Raw genomic sequence first — 16,972 nt, forward strand, 5'->3', positions numbered from 1 at the left:
GCAGCAGAAAAGCAGGAGAACAGCAGCAGAAAAGCAGCAGAACAGCAGGAGAACAGCAGGAGAACAGCAGGAGAACAGCAGCAGAACAGCAGCAGAACAGCAGCAGAACAGCAGGAGAACAGCAGCAGAACTACAGGAGAACAGCAGCAGAACAGCAGGACAACAGCAGGAGAACAGCAGGACAACAGCAGGAGAACAGCAGCAGAACAGCAGGAGAACAGCAGCAGAACAGCAGGAGAACAGCAGGAGAACAGCAGGAGAACCGCTACTGAACAGCAGCAGAACAGCAGCGGAACAGCATCAGAATAGCAGGGGAACAGCAGCAGAACAGCAGCAGAACAGCAGCAGAACAGCAGCAGAACTGCAGGAGAACAGCAGGAGAACAGCAGCAGAAAAGCAGGAGAACAGCAGCAGAAAAGCAGCAGAACAGCAGGAGAACAGCAGGAGAACAGCAGGAGAACAGCAGCAGAACAGCAGCAGAACAGCAGCAGAACAGCAGGAGAACAGCAGCAGAACTGCAGGAGAACAGCAGCAGAACAGCAGGACAACAGCAGGAGAACAGCAGGACAACAGCAGGAGAACAGCAGGAGAACAGCAGGAGAACAGCAGCAGAACAGCAGGAGAACAGCAGGAGAACAGCAGGAGAACAGCAGGAGAACAGCAGCAGAACAGCAGGAGAACAGCAGGAGAACAGCAGCAGAACAGCAGGAGAACAGCAGGAGAACAGCAGCGGAACAGCAGCAGAACAGCAGCAGAACAGCAGCAGAACAGCAGGAGAACAGCAGGAGAACAGCAGGAGAACAGCAGCAGAACAGCAGGAGAACAGCAGGAGAACAGCAGGAGAACAGCAGGAGAACAGCAGAACAGCAGGGGAACAGCAGCAGAACAGCAGCAGAACAGCAGGAGAACAGCAGGAGAACAGCAGCAGAACAGCAGGAGAACAGCAGGAGAACAGCAGGAGAACAGCAGCAGAACAGCAGCAGAACAGCAGCAGAACAGCAGCAGAACAGCAGCAGAACTGCAGGAGAACAGCAGGAGAACAGCAGGACAACAGCAGGAGAACAGCAGCAGAACAGCAGCAGAACAGCAGGAGAACAGCAGGAGAACAGCAGCAGAACAGCAGGAGAACAGCATGAGAACAGCAGCAGAACAGCAGGAGAACAGCATGAGAACAGCAGGAGAACAGCATGAGAACAGCAGGAGAACAGCAGGAGAACAGCTACTGAACAGCAGGAGAACAGCAGCAGAACAGCAGCAGAACAGCCGGAGAACAGCAGGAGAACAGCAGCAGAACAGCGGGAGAACAGCGGGAGAACAGCAGGAGAACAGCAGGAGAACAGCAGCAGAACAGCAGGAGAACAGCAGCAGAACAGCAGGAGAACAGCAGGAGAACAGCAGGAGAACTACAGGAGAACAGCAGCAGAACAGCAGGAGAACAGCAGGAGAACAGCAGCAGAACAGCAGGAGAACAGCAGGAGAACAGCATGAGAACAGCAGCAGAACAGCAGGAGAACAGCAGGAGAACAGCATTCATCTAATCAGAAACATCTATTGTTATCTATATTATATATATATATATATAAAGGATGGTGTTACAGATCATGCGTGTGTGATCAGTGTGTGTGTGTGTGTGTGTGTGTGTGTGTGTGTGTGTGTGTGTGTGTGTGTGTGTGTGTGTGTGTGTGTGTGTGTGTGTGTGTGTGTGTGTGTGTGTGTGTGTGTGTGTGTGTGTGTGTGTGATCAGTGTGTGTGTGAGATCAGTGTGTGTGTGAGATCAGTGTGTGTGTGAGATCAGTGTGTGTGTGTGTGATCAGTGTGTGTGTGAGATCAGTGTGTGTGTGTGTGTGTGTGAGATCAGTGTGTGTGTGAGATCAGTGTGTGATCAGTGTGTGTGTGAGATCAGTGTGTTTGTGTGATCAGTGTGTGTGTGTGTGTGTGTGTGTGTGTGTGTGTGTGAGAGATCAGTGTGTGTCTGTGGTCAGTGTGTGTGTGTGTGAGATCAGTGTGTGTCTGTGGTCAGTGTGTGTGTGTGTGTGTGTGTGTGTGTGTGTGTGTGTGTGTGTGTGTGTGTGTGTGTGTGTGTGTGTGTGTGTGTGTGTGTGTGTGTGTGTGTAATGTGTAATGTGTGTGTGTGTGTGTGTGTGTGTGTGTGTGTAATGTGTGTGTGTGTGTGTGTGTGTGTGTGTGATCAGTGTGTGTGATCAGTGTGTGTGTATGATCAGTGTGTGTGTGTGTGTGTGTTTATGTGTATGTGTGTGTGTGATCAGTGTGTATGTGTGTGATCAGTGTGTGTGTGTGTGTGTGTGTATTCAGTGTGTGTGTGTGTGTGTGTGTGTGTGTGTGATCAGCATGTGTGTGTGATCAGTGTGTGTGTGTGTGTGTGTGTGTGTGTGTGTGTGTGTGTGTGTGTGTGTGTGTGTGTGTGATCAGCATGTGTGTGTGATCAGTGTGTGTGTGTGTGTGTGTGTGTGTGTGATCAGCATGTGTGTGTGATCAGTGTGTGTGTGTGTGTGTGTGTGTGTGTGTGTGTGTGTGTGTGTGTGTGTGTGTGTGTGTGTGTGTGTGTGTGTGTGTGTGTGTGTGTGTGTGTGTGTGTGTGTGTGTGTGTGTGTGTGCGTGAATATGATCAGTAAGGAGCTGAATATTCTTCCCTTTGCGGATGTTTATTGGTACACAGATTAGCAGATGTTATATCAGGTGCAGTGAAATGTTCCTACCTCCAACAGTGCTGTAATACAATACACACCTCCAAATGTTCCTACCTCCAACAGTGCTGTAATACAATACACACCTCCAAATGTTCCTACCTCCAACAGTGCTGTAATACAATACACACCTCCAAATGTTCCTACCTCCAACAGTGCTGTAATACAATACACACCTCCAAATGTTCCTACCTCCAACAGTGCTGTAATACAATACACACCTCCAAATGTTCCTACCTCCAACAGTGCTGTAATACAATACACACCTCCAAATGTTCCTACCTCCAACAGTGCTGTAATACAATACACACCTCCAAATGTTCCTACCTCCAACAGTGCTGTAATACAATACACACCTCCAAATGTTCCTACCTCCAACAGTGCTGTAATACAATACACACCTCCAAATGTTCCTACCTCCAACAGTGCTGTAATACAATACACACCTCCAAATGTTCCTACCTCCAACAGTGCTGTAATACAATACACACCTCCAAATGTTCCTACCTCCAACAGTGCTGTAATACAATACACACATCATCACAACAGAGTAAATAAATACATAAAGAATATAAATCTATATAATGGTGTGTAATATAATGTTATATAATAAATCTATATAATGGTGTGTAATATAATGTTATATAATAAATCTATATAATGGTGTGTAATATAATGTTATATAATAAATCTATATAATGGTGTGTAATATAATGTTATATAATAAATCTATATAATGGTGTGTAATATAATGTTATATAATAAATCTATATAATGGTGTGTAATATAATGTTATATAATAAATCTATATAATGGTGTGTAATATAATGTTATATAATAAATCTATATAATGGTGTGTAATATAATGTTATATAATAAATCTATATAATGGTGTGTAATATAATGTTATATAATAAATCTATATAATGGTGTGTAATATAATGCATCGACAGTATGGACAGTAGTTAAACAGGATCAAATCAAATCAAATTATATTTGTCACATACACATGGTTAGCAGATGTTATTGGTCATATGGTTAGCAGATGTTATTGGTCCTCATACACATGGTTAGCAGATGTTATTGGTCACATACTCATGGTTAGCAGATGTTATTGGTCACATATACATGGTTAGCAGATGTTATTGGTCACATATACATGGTTAGCAGATGTTATTGGTCACATGGTTAGCAGATGTTATTGGTCACATGGTTAGCAGATGTTATTGGTCACATATACATGGTTAGCAGATGTTATTGGTCACATATACATGGTTAGCAGATGTTATTGGTCACATATACATGGTTAGCAGATGTTATTGGTCACATATACATGGTTAGCAGATGTTATTGGTCACATATACATGGTTAGCAGATGTTATTGGTCACATGGTTAGCAGATGTTATTGGTCACATGGTTAGCAGATGTTATTGGTCACATGGTTAGCAGATGTTAATGGTCACATGGTTAGCAGATGTTATTGGTCACATATACATGGTTAGCAGATGTTATTGGTCACATATACATGGTTAGCAGATGTTATTGGTCACATACACATGGTTAGCAGATGTTATTGGTCACATGGTTAGCAGATGTTATTGGTCACATATACATGGTTAGCAGATGTTATTGGTCACATACACATGGTTAGCAGATGTTATTGGTCACATACACATGGTTAGCAGATGTTATTGGTCACATATACATGGTTAGCAGATGTTATTGGTCACATACACATGGTTAGCAGATGTTATTGGTCCACATATACATGGTTAGCAGATGTTATTGGTCACATATACATGGTTAGCAGATGTTATTGGTCACATATACATGGTTAGCAGATGTTATTGGTCACATGGTTAGCAGATGGTATTGGTCCTCATACACATGGTTAGCAGATGTTATTGGTCACATACACATGGTTAGCAGATGTTATTGGTCACATGGTTAGCAGATGTTATTGGTCACATACACATGGTTAGCAGATGTTATTGGTCACATACACATGGTTAGCAGATGTTATTGGTCACATGGTTAGCAGATGTTATTGGTCACATGGTTAGCAGATGTTAATGGTCACATGGTTAGCAGATGTTATTGGTCACATATACATGGTTAGCAGATGTTATTGGTCACATATACATGGTTAGCAGATGTTATTGGTCACATACACATGGTTAGCAGATGTTATTGGTCACATGGTTAGCAGATGTTATTGGTCACATATACATGGTTAGCAGATGTTATTGGTCACATACACATGGTTAGCAGATGTTATTGGTCACATACACATGGTTAGCAGATGTTATTGGTCACATATACATGGTTAGCAGATGTTATTGGTCACATACACATGGTTAGCAGATGTTATTGGTCCACATATACATGGTTAGCAGATGTTATTGGTCACATATACATGGTTAGCAGATGTTATTGGTCACATATACATGGTTAGCAGATGTTATTGGTCACATGGTTAGCAGATGGTATTGGTCCTCATACACATGGTTAGCAGATGTTATTGGTCCTCATACACATGGTTAGCAGATGTTAATGCGAGTGTAGCGAAATGCTTGTGCTTCTAGTTCCGACAATGCAGTGATAACCAACAAGTAATCTAACTAACAATTCCAAAACTACTGTCTTATACACAGTGTAAGGGGATAAGGAACATGTACATAAGGATATATGAATGAGTGATGGTACAGAGCAGCATAGGCAAGATACAGTAGATGGTATTGAGTACAGTATATACATATGAGATGAGTATGTAAACAAAGTGGCATAGTTAAAGTGGCTAGTGATACATGTATTACATAAGGATGCAGTCGATGATATAGAGTACAGTATATACATATGCATATGAGATGAATAATGTAGGGTATGTAAACATTATATTAGGTAGCATTGTTTAAAGTGGCTAGTGATATATTTTACATCATTTCCCATCAATTCCCATTATTAAAGTGGCTGGAGTTGAGTCAGTGTGTTGGCAGCAGCCACTCAATGCCCAGTCTGTGGACCTATTTGGGCGGTAAGCAAATTGGAGTGGGTCTCGGGTGTCAGGTAGGGTGGAGGTGATATGGTCCTTGACTAGTCTCTCAAAGCACTTCATGATGACTGAAGTGAGTGCTACGGGGCGGTAGTCGTTTAGCTCAGTTACCTTAGCTTTCTTGGGAACAGGAACAATGGTGGCCCTCTTGAAGCATGTGGGAACAACAGACTGGGATAGGGATTGATTGAATATGTCCGTAAACACACCGGCCAGCTAGTCTGCGCATGCTCTGAGGGCGCGGCTGGGGATGCCGTCTGGGCCTGCAGCCTTGCATGAGGGTTAACACGTTTAAATGTCTTACTCACCTCGGCTGCAGTGAAGGAGAGACCGCATGTTTTCGTTGCAGGCCGTGTCAGTGGCACTGTATTGTCCTCAAAGCGGGCAAAAAAGTTATTTAGTCTGCCTGGGAGCAAGACATCCTGGTCCGTGAGTGGGCTGGGTTTCTTCTTGTAGTCCGTGATTGACTGTAGACCCTGCCACATGCCTCTTGTGTCTGAGCCGTTGAATTGAGATTCTACTTTGTCTCTATACTGACGCTTAGCTTGTTTGATTGCATTGCGGAGGGAATGGTGTGTATAGACAGTAGTTATATAGGATGGTGTGTATAGACAGTCTAGACAGTAGTTAAATAGGATGGTGTGTATAGACAGTCTAGACAGTAGTTAAATAGGAAGGTGTGTATAGACAGTCTAGACAGTAGTTAAATAGGATGGTGTGTATAGACAGTATAGACAGTAGTTAAATAGGATGGTGTGTATAGACAGTCTAGACTGTAGTTATATAGGATGGTGTGTATAGACAGTATAGACAGTAGTTATATAGGATGGTGTGTATAGACAGTAGTTATATAGGATGGTGTGTATAGACAGTAGTTATATAGGATGGTGTGTATAGACAGTATAGACAGTAGTTATATAGGATGGTGTGTATAGACAGTAGTTATACAGGATGGTGTGTATAGACAGTATAGACAGTAGTTATATAGGATGGTGTGTATAGACAGTAGTTATATAGGATGGTGTGTATAGACAGTATAGACAGTAGTTATATAGGATGGTGTGTATAGACAGTAGTTATATAGGATGGTGTGTATAGACTAGTTATATAGGATGGTGTGTATAGACAGTAGTTATATAGGATGGTGTGTATAGACAGTAGTTATATAGGATGGTGTGTATAGACAGTAGTTATATAGGATGGTGTGTATAGACAGTAGTTATATAGGATGGTGTGTATAGATAGTAGTTATATAGGATGGTGTGTATAGACAGTAGTTATATAGGATGGTGTGTATAGACAGTAGTTATATAGGATGGTGTGTATAGACAGTAGTTATATAGGATGGTGTGTATAGACAGTAGTTATATAGGATGGTGTGTATAGACAGTAGTTATATAGGATGGTGTGTATAGACAGTAGTTATATAGGATGGTGTGTATAGACAGTAGTTATATAGGTAGTTATATAGGATGGTGTATATAGACAGTAGTTATATAGGATGGTGTGTATAGACAGTATAGACAGTAGTTATATAGGATGGTGTGTATAGACAGTAGTTATATAGGATGGTGTGTATAGACAGTAGTTATATAGGATGGTGTGTATAGACAGTCTAGACTGTAGTTATATAGGATGGTGTGTATAGACAGTATAGACAGTAGTTATATAGGATGGTGTGTATAGACAGTAGTTATATAGGATGGTGTGTATAGACAGTAGTTATATAGGATGGTGTGTATAGACAGTATAGACAGTAGTTATATAGGATGGTGTGTATAGACAGTAGTTATACAGGATGGTGTGTATGAGACAGTATAGACAGTAGTTATATAGGATGGTGTGTATAGACAGTAGTTATATAGGATGGTGTGTATAGACAGTATAGACAGTAGTTATATAGGATGGTGTGTATAGACAGTAGTTATATAGGATGGTGTGTATAGACTAGTTATATAGGATGGTGTGTATAGACAGTAGTTATATAGGATGGTGTGTATAGACAGTAGTTATATAGGATGGTGTGTATAGACAGTAGTTATATAGGATGGTGTGTATAGACAGTAGTTATATAGGATGGTGTGTATAGATAGTAGTTATATAGGATGGTGTGTATAGACAGTAGTTATATAGGATGGTGTATATAGACAGTAGTTATATAGGATGGTGTGTATAGACAGTATAGACAGTAGTTATATAGGATGGTGTGTATAGACAGTAGTTATATAGGATGGTGTGTATAGACAGTAGTTATATAGGATGGTGTGTATAGACAGTCTAGACTGTAGTTATATAGGATGGTGTGTATAGACAGTATAGACAGTAGTTATATAGGATGGTGTGTATAGACAGTAGTTATATAGGATGGTGTGTATAGACAGTAGTTATATAGGATGGTGTGTATAGACAGTATAGACAGTAGTTATATAGGATGGTGTGTATAGACAGTAGTTATACAGGATGGTGTGTATAGACAGTATAGACAGTAGTTATATAGGATGGTGTGTATAGACAGTAGTTATATAGGATGGTGTGTATAGACAGTATAGACAGTAGTTATATAGGATGGTGTGTATAGACAGTAGTTATATAGGATGGTGTGTATAGACTAGTTATATAGGATGGTGTGTATAGACAGTAGTTATATAGGATGGTGTGTATAGACAGTAGTTATATAGGATGGTGTGTATAGACAGTAGTTATATAGGATGGTGTGTATAGACAGTAGTTATATAGGATGGTGTGTATAGATAGTAGTTATATAGGATGGTGTGTATAGACAGTAGTTATATAGGATGGTGTGTATAGACAGTAGTTATATAGGATGGTGTGTATAGACAGTAGTTATATAGGATGTGTGTATAGACAGTAGTTATATAGGATGGTGTGTATAGACAGTAGTTATATAGGATGGTGTGTATAGACAGTAGTTATATAGGATGGTGTGTATAGATAGTAGTTATATATAGGATGGTGTGTATAGACAGTAGTTATATAGGATGGTGTATATAGACAGTAGTTATATAGGATGGTGTGTATAGACAGTATAGACAGTAGTTATATAGGATGGTGTGTATAGACAGTAGTTATATAGGATGGTGTGTATAGACAGTAGTTATATAGGATGGTGTGTATAGACAGTAGTTATATAGGATGGTGTGTATAGACAGTATAGACAGTAGTTATATAGGATAGTGTGTATAGACAGTAGTTATATAGGATGGTGTGTATAGACAGTAGTTATATAGGATGGTGTGTATAGACAGTAGTTATATAGGATGGTGTGTACAGACAGTAGTTATATAGGATGGTGTGTATAGACAGTATAGACAGTAGTTATATAGGATGGTGTGTATAGACAGTATAGACAGTAGTTATATAGGATGGTGTGTATAGACAGTATAGACAGTAGTTATATAGGATGGTGTGAATAGCCAGTATAGAAGGTTGTTATATAGGATGGTGTGTATAGACAGTAGTTATATAGGATGGTGTGTATAGACAGTAGTTATATAGGATGGTGTGTATAGACAGTAGTTATATAGGATGGTGTGTATAGACAGTAGTTATATAGGATGGTGTGTATAGACAGTAGTTATATAGGATGGTGTGTATAGACAGTAGTTATATAGGATGGTGTGTATAGACAGTAGTTATATAGGATGGTGTGTATAGACAGTAGTTATATAGGATGTGTGTATAGACAGTAGTTATATAGGATGGTGTGTATAGACAGTAGTTATATAGGATGGTGTGTATAGATAGTAGTTATATAGGATGGTGTGTATAGACAGTAGTTATATAGGATGGTGTGTATAGACAGTATAGACAGTAGTTATAGAGGATGGTGTGTATAGATAGTATAGACTGTAGTTATATAGGATGGTGTGTATAGACAGTACAGACAGTAGTTATATAGGATGGTGTGTATAGACAGTAGTTATATAGGATGGTGTGTATAGACAGTAGTTATATAGGATGGTGTGTACAGACATTAGTTATATAGGATGGTGTGTATAGACAGTAGTTATATAGGATGGTGTGTATAGACAGTAGTTATATAGGATGGTGTATATAGACAGTAGTTATATAGGATGGTGTGTACAGACAGTAGTTATATAGGATGGTGTGTATAGACAGTAGTTATATAGGATGGTGTGTATAGACAGTAGTTATATATGATTGTGTGTATAGACAGTAGTTATATAGGATGGTGTGAATAGACAGTATAGAAGGTTGTTATATAGGATGGTGTGTATAGACAGTAGTTATATAGGATGGTGTATATAGACAGCAGTGATATAGGATGTTGTGTTACAGACAGTACAGACAGTAGTTATATAGGATGGTGTGTATAGATAGTATAGACAGTAGTTATATAGGATGGTGTGTATAGACTAGTTATATAGGATGGTGTGTATAGATAGTAGTTATATAGGATGGTGTGTATAGACAGTAGTTATATAGGATGGTGTGTATAGACAGTATAGACAGTAGTTATATAGGATGGTGTGTATAGACTAGTTATATAGGATGGTGTGTATAGATAGTAGTTATATAGGATGGTGTGTATAGACAGTAGTTATATAGGATGGTGTGTATAGACAGTAGTTATATAGGATGGTGTGTATAGACAGTAGTTATATAGGATGGTGTGTATAGACAGTAGTTATATAGGATGGTGTGTATAGACAGTAGTTATATAGGATGGTGTGTATAGACAGTAGTTATATAGGATGGTGTGTATAGATAGTAGTTATATAGGATGGTGTGTATAGACAGTAGTTATATAGGATGGTGTGTATAGACAGTAGTTATATAGGATGGTGTGTACAGACAGTAGTTATATAGGATGGTGTGTATAGACAGTAGTTATATAGGATGGTGTGTACAGACAGTAGTTATATAGGATGGTGTGTATAGACAGTAGTTATATAGGATGGTGTGTATAGACAGTAGTTATATGGGATGGTGTGTATAGACAGTAGTTATATGGGATGGTGTGTATAGACAGTATAGACAGTAGTTATATAGGATGGTGTGTATAGACAGTAGTTATATAGGATGGTGTGTATAGACAGTAGTTATATAGGATGGTGTGTATAGACAGTAGTTATATAGGATGGTGTGTATAGACAGTAGTTATATAGGATGGTGTGTATAGACAGTAGTTATATAGGATGGTGTGTATAGCCAGTAGTTATATAGGATGGTGTCTATAGACAGTAATTATATAGGATGGTGTGTATAGACAGTAGTTATATAGGATGGTGTGTATAGACAGTAGTTATATAGGATGGTGTGTATAGACAGTAGTTATATAGGATGGTGTCTATAGACAGTAATTATATAGGATGGTGTGTATAGACAGTAGTTATATAGGATGGTGTGTATAGACAGTAGTTATATAGGATGGTGTGTATAGGACAGTAGTTATATAGGATGGTGTGTATAGACAGTATAGACAGTAGTTATATAGGATGGTGTGTATAGACAGTAGTTATATAGGATGGTGTGTATAGACAGTATAGACAGTAGTTATATAGGATGGTGTGTATAGACAGTAGTTATATATGATGGTGTGTATGGACAGTAGTTATATAGGATGGCGTGTATAGACAGTATAGACAGTAGTTATATAGGATGGTGTGTATAGACAGTATAGACAGTAGTTATATAGGATGGTGTGTATAGACAGTATAGACAGTAGTTATATAGGATGGTGTGTATAGACAGTATAGACAGTAGTTATAGAGGATGGTGTGTATAGACAGTATAGACAGTAGTTATATAGGATGGTGTGTATAGACAGTATAGACAGTAGTTATATAGGATGGTGTGTGTATAGACAGTAGTTATATAGGATGGTGTGTATAGACTGTAGTTATATAGGATGGTGTGTATAGATAGTATAGACTGTAGTTATATAGGATGGTGTGTATAGACAGTATAGACAGTAGTTATATAGGATGGTGTGTATAGACAGTAGTTATATAGGATGTGTGTATAGACAGTAGTTATATAGGATAGTGTTTATAGACAGTAGTTGTATAGGATGGTGTGTATAGACAGTACTTACATAGGATGGTGTGTATAGACAGTATAGACAGTAATTATATAGGATGGTGTGTTTGGACAATATAGACAGTTATATAGGATGGTGTGTATTGACAGTATAGACAGCAGTTATATAGGATGAACCATGACTAGAATACAGTATATACATATGAAGTGGACGGCAGTAGTTATATAGGATGAACCATGACTAGAATACAGTATATATATTGCGTAAAACAGTACGAACACATGAATAAAGTGACAAGTGTTCACCGGATCCATGTACACAGGGCAGCAGGCTCTAAGGTTCAGGGCAGGGTACTGGGTGGAGGGTAGATAGAAACAGTGACTAGGTTCAGGGCAGGGTACTGGGTGGAGGGTAGCTAGAAACAGTGACTAAGGTTCAGGGCAGGGTACTGGTTGGAGGGTAGCTTGAAACAGTGACTGGGTTCAGGGCAGGGTACTGGTTGGAGGCTGGATAGTGACAGTGACTAAGGTTCAGGGCAGGTACTGGTTGGAGGCTGGATAGTGGTAACTAATGTTCAGGACAGGGTACTGGGTAGAGCCTGGATAGTGACAGTGACTAAGGTTCAGGACAGGGTACTGGGTGGAGGCTGGATAGTGACAGTGACTAAGTTTCATGGCAGGGTACTGGGTGGAGGGTAGCTAGAAACAGTGACTAGGTTCAGGGCAGGGTGCTGGGTGGAGGTAGCTAGAAACAGTGACTAGGTTCAGGGCAGGGTGCTGGATTTGGAGGGTAGCTAGAAGCAGTGTCTAAGGTTCAAGCCAGGGGTACTGGGTAGAGGCCAGATAGTAACAGTGACTAAGGTTCAGGGCAGGGTACTGGGTGGAGGTAGCTAGAAACAGTGTCTAAGGTTCAAGCCAGGGTACTGGGTAGAGGCCAGATAGTAACAGTGACTAAGGTTCAGGGCAGGGTACTGGGTGGAGGGGTAGCTAGAAACAGTGTCTAAGGTTCAAGCCAGGGTACTGGGTAGAGGCCAAATAGTAACAGTGACTAAGGTTCAGGGCAGGGTACTGGGTGGAGGGTAGCTAGAAACAGTGTCTAAGGTTCAAGGCAGGGTACTGGGTGGAGGGTAGCTAGAAACAGTGACTAGGGTTCAGGGCAGGGTACTGGTTGGAGGCTGGCTAGTGGTAACTAAGGTTCATGGCAGGGTACTGGTTGGAGGCTGGATAGTAACAGTGCTAAGGTTCAAGGCAGGGTACTGGTTGGAGGGTAGCTAGAAACAGTAACTAAGGTTCAGGGCAGGGTGCTGGGTTGATGCCGGCAAGTGGTGACTAAGGTTCAGGGCAGGGTACTGGTGGGGCTGGCTAGTGGTAACTAATGTTCAGGGCAGGGTACTGAGGCGGAGGCTGGCTAGTGGTGACTAGGTTCAGGGCAGGGTACTGGGTGGGCTGGATAGTGACAGTGACTAAGGTTCAGAGCAGGGTACTGAGTGGAGGAAAGCTAGTAACTGTGACTAATGTTCAGGGCAGGGTACTGAGTGGAGGAAAGCTAGTAACTGTGACTAATGTTCGGGGCAGGGTACTGAGTGGAGGCTGGATAGTGAGCGGTGACTAAGGTTCAGGACAGGGTACTGGGTGGAGGCTGGATAGTGACAGTGACTAATGTTCAGGACAGGGTACTGGGTGGAGGCTGGATAGTGACAGTGACTAAGGTTCAGGACAGGGTACTGGGTGGAGGCTGGATAGTGACAGTGACTAATGTTCAGGACAGGGTACTGGGTGGAGGCTGGATAGTGACAGTGACTAAGGTTCAGGACAGGGTACTGGGTGGAGGCTGGATAGTGGTGACTGTTTAACCTCTGATGTAGGATCTATTTATCCTGAATACACACCACTGTGATGTAGGATCCCTATTTATCCTGAATACACCACCACTGTGATGTAGGATCCCTATTTATCCTGAATACACCACCACTCTGATGTTAGAATCAGCTGAAGACTTAAAGTCTCTGGTGTTTTATATGTCTCTATCTCTCGCTCCTTCTTCATCCAGACACTGCCGTGTTATAACAGAGTACAGCCCTGTGGAATGTCCATATCATCGCGGTACACCATTTTAACAAAGGTATGTGGACACCCTTCAAATTAGTAGATTCGGCTATTTATCCACACTCGTTGCTTTGACAGATGCATAATTTCGAGCACACAGCCATGCAATCTCCACAGACAAACATTGGCAGTAGAGCAGGACTTTGATGAGCTCAATGACTTTCAAAGTGGCACTGTCATAGGATTCCACCTTTCCAACAAGTAAATGTCCAATTTCTACACCGCTAGAGCTTCCCCAGTCACTTTAAGTGCTGTTATTGTGAAGTGAAAGTCTAGGAGCAACAACGGCTCACCCGAGAAATGATTTGGCCACACACAAGCTCACAGAACGGGACCGCCGAATACTGAACTACGTAGCGTGTAATAATCGTCTGTCCTCGGGTGCAGCACGCCATACCGAGTTCCAAATTGCCTCTGAAAGCAACGTTAACTGTTCGTCGGGATGTTCATGAAATGGTTTTCCATGGCCGAGCAGCCGCACATAAGCCTAAGATCACCCATGAGCAATGCCAGCGTTGGCTGGAGGGTGTAAAGCTCACCGCCATTGGACTCTGGAGCAGTGGAAGGCGTCTCTGGAGTGATGAATCACGCTTCACCATCTGGCAGTACGACAGAGAAATCTGTATTTGGTGGATGCCAGGAGAACTCTACCTGCCCCAATGCATTGTGTCAACTTTTAAAGTTTGGTTGAGGAGGAATGGTCTGGGGCTGTTTTCATGGTTCGGGCCCATTAGTTCCAGTGAAGAAATCTTAACTCTACAGCATACAATGACATTCTAGACGGTTCTGTGCTTCTAAATTTATGGCAGCAGTTTGGGGAAGGGGCTTTCCTGTTCCAGCAGCGACAGAAACTACTTACAATGCAAAAAGCAATGTCCATAAGGAAATGAACATCCTTGATCGGTGTGGAAGAACTTGTTTTGACTGGCTGCACAGAGCCCTGTCCTCAACCTATCGAACACCTGTAGGATGGTGGGCATGACTGCGGTCAGGCTGTCGTCAACATCAAATTTTTGAACCTCACTAATGCTCTTTTGGTTGAATGGAAGCAAGTCCACGCAACAATGTTTCAACATCTAGTGGAAGAACCTTCCCAGAAGAATGGAGGCTGTGTAATCAGCAAAACGGGAGGGACCAACTCCATATTACAATCCCCATGATTTTGAGATGAGATGTTGAACAAGCAGGTGTCCACATACTTTTGGTCATGTAGTGTAAATATCCCCATTAGATATGGTCAGCTAGAGGTTCATGGTGGTGATGAGTCTCTCCTCATTCAACCACATCTGTTAAATCACTACATACTTTAATCCGTGAGTCCGTTATGGCGCCCAAAGACTCTACACGTCAGTGAATATCTTCTTGTTGATGCTGACGCTGTTCACCGTGTTGTTTTGTGTCACGGTTGTCGTCGTGGTAGCGGTGGTTGCCGTGGGGAAGTTCTGCTGCTGTTTGAAGGTGCTGCTGTTCATTCCTCTGTGTTCCTCTATCACCAGGTACTCACTCTTACTGAGCGACGAAGAGCTGCTCCTCTTCCTCACCTCCCCATCCTCCTCCGTCTCGGACGCCAGCGGCTGACAGCTGCCCACGTGGAGGTACTGCGCCTGCTCCTCGCCCTCCGTCTCCCGGTGGTAGAAGTAGTTGAAGTTGGACACGATGACGGGGACGGGCAGGGCGATGGTCAGCACGCCGGCGATGGCGCAGAGAGAGCCCACGATCTTCCCGCCAATGGTTATCGGGTGCATGTCTCCATAGCCGACAGTAGTCATGGTGACCACGGCCCACCAGAAGGCATCAGGGATGGAGCTAAAGCTGGAATCTGGGTCGTCGGCTTCGGCGAAGTAGACGGCACTGGAGAAGAGGATGACTCCGATGAAGAGGAAGAAGATGAGCAGACCCAGCTCCCGCATGCTGGCCTTCAGGGTCTGGCCCAGGATCTGGAGCCCCTACCATAGATAGACAGAGAGAGTTCAGACCTACCATAGATAGACAGAGAGAGTTCAGACCTATCATAGATATACAGAGAGAGTTCAGACCTACCATAGATAGACAGAGAGAGTTCAGACCTACCATAGATAGACAGAGAGAGTTCAGACCTACCATAGATAGACAGAGAGAGTTCAGACCTACCATAGATAGACAGAGAGAGTTCAGACCTACCATAGATAGTCAGGGAGAGTTCAGACCTACCATAGATAGACAGAGAGAGTTCCAGACCTACTATAGATAGACAGAGAGAGTTCAGACCTACCATAGATAGACAGAGTTCACTCTAATTAAATTAAATCAAATCAAATGTATTTATATAGCCCTTCTTACATCAGCTGATATCTCAAAGTGCTGTACAGAAACCCAGCCTAAAAACCCAAACTGCAAGCAATGCAGGTGTAGAAGCACGGTGGCTAGGAATTTTTGTTTGTTTATTGTATTAGGGCAATTGGTTTGGTTTAACGCAGCTTCAGCTTGACAGTACACACACACACACAGACAGTGAGAGGGAAACATCGAACACATCTTTGGAGGTAGAGATAGAGATGAGAGAGACATATAGAGATGGTACTACATAGATACCTTGGAGTGTCTGGACAGCTTGAAGATCCTAAACACCCTGACCAGCCTGATGACCCTGAGGATGGCCAGGGACATGGCCTGCTGTCCGTTCCCCTGCTGCTCTGCCAGTTCCGTGCCCAGCGTAATGAAGTAGGGTATGATAGCAACGATATCTATAATGTTCATGATGTTCCTAGAGAAGGTGGCCTTGGAGGGACAGGCGAAGAACCGGACCAGCAGCTCGAAGGAGAACCAGATGATGCACAGCGTCTCCACCACGAAGAACGGGTCGGAGAACGGAGAGGAGAAGTACTGGCTCGGTGCCGTTAATAATGGGAGCCAGAGGGACGGGCTCCTTGTGGTCCTCCCTGAACTCCGGTAACGTCTCCAGGCAGAAGATGACGATGGAGATGAGGATGACGAGCACGGATACGATGGCTATCCCCCGAGCCGGACCACTGCTCTCAGGGTACTCAAACAGCAACCACACCTTTAAGAGGAGAGATATACTGTATTAACCTCACCTTTAAGAGG

General features: G+C 42.2%; 1 protein-coding gene across 1 annotated transcript; it reads right to left on the minus strand.

The window, feature by feature from the left end:
- Window positions 1-15,125: 15,125 nt before the first annotated feature.
- Window positions 15,126-16,928, minus strand: LOC124029163 (potassium voltage-gated channel subfamily A member 3-like; the record flags this gene model as incomplete). The annotated part of the gene is given in 3 exon segments (XM_046340977.1): window positions 15,126-15,834; window positions 16,460-16,757; window positions 16,759-16,928. Coding segments are annotated over 3 exon segments (1,074 nt in total), but the record flags the coding sequence as incomplete, so codon positions are not given.
- Between the last annotated feature and the right edge of the window lie 44 nt (window positions 16,929-16,972).

Source organism: Oncorhynchus gorbuscha, unplaced genomic scaffold (genome assembly GCF_021184085.1).
Source record: "Oncorhynchus gorbuscha isolate QuinsamMale2020 ecotype Even-year unplaced genomic scaffold, OgorEven_v1.0 Un_scaffold_5689, whole genome shotgun sequence".
Classification (NCBI taxonomy): domain Eukaryota; kingdom Metazoa; phylum Chordata; class Actinopteri; order Salmoniformes; family Salmonidae; genus Oncorhynchus; species Oncorhynchus gorbuscha.